Source organism: Poeciliopsis prolifica, unplaced genomic scaffold, assembly GCF_027474105.1.
Source record: "Poeciliopsis prolifica strain line A6 unplaced genomic scaffold, Auburn_PproV2 SCAFFOLD138, whole genome shotgun sequence".
Lineage (NCBI taxonomy): Eukaryota > Metazoa > Chordata > Actinopteri > Cyprinodontiformes > Poeciliidae > Poeciliopsis > Poeciliopsis prolifica.
In genome coordinates, this window is record NW_026562513.1 from 437,501 (window position 1) to 443,588 (window position 6,088).

At 42.1% G+C, this 6,088-nt stretch overlaps 1 protein-coding gene across 1 annotated transcript in view; it reads left to right on the forward strand.

Annotated features, from left to right (window-relative positions):
* Positions 1 to 3,357, forward strand: part of LOC129355554 (ribosomal protein S6 kinase beta-2-like) — an 11,472-nt gene extending 8,115 nt beyond the window's left edge. Inside the window, 6 exon segments of the mRNA XM_055025152.1 lie at positions 910 to 972; positions 1,749 to 1,823; positions 1,929 to 2,036; positions 2,116 to 2,228; positions 2,993 to 3,088; positions 3,090 to 3,357. Of these exon segments, the coding sequence (XP_054881127.1) occupies positions 910 to 972; positions 1,749 to 1,823; positions 1,929 to 2,036; positions 2,116 to 2,228; positions 2,993 to 3,088; positions 3,090 to 3,168 (534 nt within the window). The 3' untranslated portion in view covers positions 3,169 to 3,357.
* Positions 3,358 to 6,088: the final 2,731 nt, after the last annotated feature.

The following is a 6,088-nucleotide window of genomic DNA, read 5'->3' on the forward strand; positions in this document are numbered from 1 at the left end:
TGTTATATTAGGTTATTTACCAAAATGCGACCAAAGTTTCCAGGTGTCTGCTCCCTCATCTCCTACAGAAAGAGAAACCTGCTCATGTTGTAACTATGAAAAATACATTTATTCCACATCCAGTCCTCAGTCTGATCCTCTCAGCCTGGAGCAGATTTTCATTTTTCTCTCTACAGTAATTAGAAGTTATTGTTGAACCAGGAATGTGTTTATTGTTGCCACAAAGCAACATGAAAACAAAACTCAGACGTTATGAATCATGTCAGACTTCAGCAGATGTAAGCTGTGTTTAATATGAACATGAAAACTGAGTTATAAAATGAATGCAGGTGGAGAAAACTCTTCACATTTGAGTTTAAATAAAATATGAACTGAACAGGTAATTTAAACAAAATGCTTTCTGTTTTGTGCAGAAACACAAAGTTGAACATTTTCTGTTTTATTCACATTATTTGAACATTTAGGCTCCAGTAGCAACTGTACTCTGTATATCGATCCTTTATTCACTACCAACTGATAGATACTTGATACTGAGGCTCATTGTGAGAAGCTGATGCAACGCTGCCACCTGCTGGCAGAAGCGAATCATGCAGCGTCACAGGTTTCAAGTGCTAAATGACTGAAAAATAAGTTAGAATGATGTGGAAATCTCTGAAGTAATTATTAACACACATACACACACACACACACACACACACACACACACCACACACACACAAACACACACACACACACACACACACACACACACACACAGAGCTATTATAATACAGAGTCTGAGCATGTGGCAGTCAGATGAAGTTACAGCGACACGGCACTGAACAAAGTTATTTTCCAAGTTTGATGAGGTTTTTTTTGAAGACAAGCTGCAGAAATCATTAAATGTTTCTCTGTTTAATTTTATTCCAGCTGCTGAAGAAGAATCCGGCGAAGAGACTCGGCTCTGGGAAAGACGACGCTGCTGCTATCCAGGTAGTCTCTGCAGGTCGTCTTTGATCAGAAATGTCCTCTGCTGTCCAACTCTGGTGTAACGGCATGATCTGGTTGAAGGTTCACACAAAACATCCAAAAGTCTTCAAAATGTAGATTAAAGACAACAAAAAATAAGATCAACAATGTACTGTACAAGATCACAACATGACAAAATACTGTGCAGAAATAGAAATGTCATGCATTTTTTATTTGCATGTACATGATGTGCATGTGTACTGCACATCCAGGAGTGCAGTTCATAAAAGCAGAAATGTTATTTGACCCGAGTGAAGCAGTGAACACCAGCAGCAGGCTGTGAACATGTTGGGTTTGTTGGGAGCAGAGAAGGTTCTGGAGTCTGACAGCTGCTGGCAGGAAGGATCTGAGTTAAACGTTCCTTAATGCACCAGGATGGAGGATCTGAGTTAACGTTCCTTAATGCACCAGGATGGAGGATCTGAGTTAACGTTCCTTAATGCACCAGGATGGAGCTTCTTGCCTGGCTGGGAAATCCCAAAGCAGCTTCCTCCTCATAGAGGCTGGAGTTTAAAACGTTTAAAACGTTTCTGTTCCCACTGCCTCCTCCTGACCGTTCAGAACCGATTCCGCTTCTGAAAATGTTGCTTTTGACTTTGAGTTCAGATCTGCTGTTTTCTCTGTTAACTGTCAGATTTTGATGTGTGAATCCTGGATGCTGTTTCAGTGTTTCTGAACGTCCAGCATCCTGGTTTTACAAAGTGCATCATTTCTCTGGTTTTCTAACCGTTGCTTTGCAGAAACACAGGTTCTTCAGACACATCAACTGGGAGGAGCTGCTGAACAAGCGAGTGGAACCGCCGTACAAACCGCTGGTTGGTCTTCTTCTACGCTCGCTCTGACTTTCAGAGCTTTTTCTCCTCTTTAAACTGGAAGCGTGTTCTGCTGTAACTGAGCGCGTCTCCGTTCCCTCCTGTCAGCACTCTGAGGAAGACGTGAGCCAGTTTGACACCAGGTTCACCAGACAGACGCCGGTGGACAGTCCGGACGACACCAGGCTGAGCCACAGCGCCGAGCTCGCCTTCGCCGTCAGTCCATCAGCCTCCATGTTCTGGAACTTTTCCTTTTTTTTCTTTCGGCTGTTTGAGTTTTCATTTCCTCCGGCAGGGTTTCTCCTTCGTGGCACCATCGGTCCTCGAGAGTCTGAAGGAAGGATTCTCGTTTGAGCCGCGATCGCGTCACGTCCGCCGCCACAACAGCAGCCCGCGCACCCCCATCAGGTAGGAAGTGGTACTGCAGCGTCCAGTGGCTTCTAAACTATTCAACTCCTTCATGTTGAACCATTTTATTACTTCTGAAAATCTAAATGTTTCTGTTTTAATGTCAAAAATGAAAAACTGAGTTCAACAAATGAATCAAATACAAATATACAATATAAATTGGGTGAATTTAATTAGCAACTCAGCAAACTTTGTCAATGTTTGTAATAAAAAAAATAAAGTTGCAGAGTTTCTACACATTCGTAATTCTTTAATTTGTATATGTCTACAAATGTCTTAAAATGTCTGAAGTTCCTCTTAAAAACCAGTTTGGCCTTTAATACGCCAGTCACACGTCTTCACAGCTCCACTGAATCTAGTAAAGTCTTTGTATTTTTCTCACATGATGTTTCTGTTAAGTGAACATTTCAGTCTCACTCAAGCTGAGGCTAATGCTAACTAGCTGCTAACATGCCTTTACTGGTTACCAGGCTAGCTAGCTTCTTCCATCTGTCCTGGGTAAGTGAAAATTTACTGTCAGTCATCTGGACAACATTTAAACATTTCTGTGGAGAAATGGGTGTAAAATCCATCCATGGTCTTAAAACGTCTTAAATTCCAGTTTTCTTCTGACTGGTGGTGAATAAACTATAATATAATATACTCACCATCATAAAGTCTCACAATTTTATATGAAGATTTTGATTTCCATCTCAACTTGAAAAATCATTTGAATCTTTATTGCAACAGCTTTTGGAATGATCCTTGTTTCTGTTTCTCCTCAGTCCTCTGAAGTTCTCTCCGGCCGGGCCCTTCAAGTCCAGCTTGGACGGGGAAGCGGACCTGTTCTCCCCGTGTCCCCGCCTGCCGCCGTGCGTCCCGGCCGCTGGAGAACGGCACGGCCAGTCAGCCCATCAAGACGCCTTCCAGGAACAAGAAGAAGAAGGAGCATCGGAGATGAAGAACCAGAGGGATTGTGTCTCTGTCAGGTTTCATTTGAAGCTCTGAAAGAACCAGACAACTAAATCCTCCGCTTTACAGGAACTCCTTCTCAATCTAATTAAAGGAGAGCAAGGCATTGATTTTCCTTTAGCAGCCTCCCTGCGTGTTTATGGGGAGAGTTGGGATTTGTGATGGATGGACTGGAAAAACTGTGGAGTTTAAGTACAGAGAGAAGAAGCTCTGATTTAAGGTTTTCCAGTAATGAGTCTGCCAGATGTCGACCGTCAGCCGACAGGAAGCTCAACTTTAACGCTTCTGTTGGTTGCTTTTATTTATTTCTGCATGTAAAAAGACAACATGATGACATCAGTCTGCCTCTTGGTTCGTATTGAGAACATTTAACCAATCAGAGCAGCCTGGGCCTTAAAGAGACAGGAGCTAAAAACTCGATAGGAAACAAAATCACTGTCTTCAGCTTTGAAATTGAGTTTGTGAATTAGATTCTTTTGTACATAGAAATCTGCTGACCGATGCAGCAGGATGTCGTGTTTGTCTTTTCTTTTTTCTCTGGATCTTCATGTCTGCTGCCAAACTTGTTCTGATTGGACCGATGGACCGGTCCTATCAGAATCCAAGCCGTTGATCACAGAACCTGCTGGTCAAACCGTGTTGGTGACGAATCAGAGGCTTTTAGTTCCCCGTCAGGGAATCACTCAGGAAGCTCCTCTAAAGGGAATCAGGATGACGCGGATGATCAGGGACCGTCTGGTTCTGGTCCGAATATTTTCTGTTTCATCAAGAATATTTTTCTTCAAAGTTTTTATCTTTTCTCATCATTGGCAGAACTTCCCTTTAAACTGACATGGGTTGAAGGATTGGGGTTTCCTTCCTCTCAGAGCAGTTTGGGAGCCTCGGTTCTGTTGGGAGCCGATCCTCCCAACAGAACCGGCGGAACTGGGTCGGATCTGCCCACACGGTTCGGTCTGCTGAGTTTCCATGCGTTAGGAAGACGGTCTGAGCATCAACCTCCTCAGTCATGTTGCGTCAACAGTCAAAGTGATTGGTTATTTTGTGACGCGCTCCGGACCCGCCTGCAGTCAAAGGTCCAGTTTCACTCCATCAAACTTCAGCAGCCTGAGGGAATCTGGCTTTGGCTTCTCCTGGATTGTAGCTTCCTGCTTTCAGCCCAGGTGGTGGTTCACACCTTAACTGGACCTTAACTGGACCCGTTTCATACCAGAACCAGTTGGTCTGAGGGAGACGGGACCTGTCCTCACCGGATCAGAACGACGGCTGACCGCAGAACCGTCTGACCTCAGAACCGTCTGACCTCAGAACCGTCTGAACTCTTTATGGATTTGATCAAATTGAAATGATCATTTTAACCCAAAACTAAAATACAAGGTCATTTAATGTCAGACGTTGAAGAAAATGATTTGGGTTCAAATTAAGAGATTTTGTTTTGTTTTGGCAAATTTCAGGAGGCATTTGCAATCTAAAATATTCCAAGCATTAAAAATGCATTCAGCATTGATTTTAATGTGGACATTAGGAAACATGTCACAGTTTTCTTTCCTTATTTTTCAAAATTCTGAATCATTTTAAGCTCTGAGTGAATCCATAAACGGATATTATTGATGTCAATGAGAGAAGCTGATTGGATTCTGTTTGCAGCAGCCGTAAAAAGCCGGTGCCGGTTCTGATCCGGTCACAGCATGAAAACCAGTCTGAACCAGTTAAAATGTCCTGCCATTTCAGAGTGGAAATGGCAGGACAGTGGAAAGTTTGGCGGCTGAACATCTGAGTTTATTGATTAATCGTCTATAAAAACCACCAGGAGGCCGAGAAACTTTCTGTGATGCCCGGGTCGTGTTCAGGCTCCCCTCCCCATCATGGTGCTAACTTTAAATTAATCCAGTTTTCTGTCGTTAAAAATCGATCAAACATAAACAGGAATTAAAACAGATTTTCTTTATTTTTTTTTGCACTTCCATCTTTAGATATTTTTAGGATTTGAAAGTTGAGCTTCCATTTAGTTTTAATTTAGTTTTTTTAAAGTTGTCTGCAGTGTTTGGATCAGCCTTATAACCTTATAATCATTCTCACATAAGAAAATGATTTATTTTGTTGGATTTTGTTTATTTACATAATTCATTAACAATTATGTAGAATTAATCTCTACAAGGACATTTTATTGTGGTGATAAAGGAACAATGCGCCTCTGGAATTGTAGATATGTAAACACAGAAGAAGAAAAGGTTTATATTTGGATTGTTTTCTGTTTCCTCTGATGATGAATGTTGTGAATAAATCTGATTTCCTGATGTTGAGACGATTCATTCAGTGCAGAAAGCAGCTGGTGGCGATGTGCTAAAGGTTCCTGCAGCAGGATTCGTGCATTAGTTTTAGATCATTGTTCACAACGATGGGTTTGTGAAGTTAAAGCACTTGGCCTGTGGAGGAAAGAATGGGTTCATGTGGTCATATTTTCAGTGTTATTGATTCATATGTCATAGTTCACTCACTAAATAAAAAGCTGAAATGACTAAAAGCAGCTTCTATGGAGAGAAAAGAAAGTGAACAGTAGAAATAGCAGCAAGTTGGTGAGAAGAAGAAGAAGAAACGAGGAAAGAGGTCGAGGCAGAACCAGGGAGATCCGTCGGCCCGGACCATCAAATCAGAACCTTTTCATCTGAGTTTCGGTCGGGAAACTTACCGGATCCAAACCCAGTTAAAAACAAATGACTTTTTATGACCCAACATTTATCTTTCATGGCGAAAGCTTTCAAGGTGTAGAAATAATGTTTCCTGTTGCATAAGAGCAGCGAGACCTCCCAGCTGCAGCCACGTTCCAGAACCTGCTCATTCTGCAGAACAATAAACCCGTTTATCACAGAACAATAGGAGAACAGAACCACAGTGGATTTCTGGAATGATAA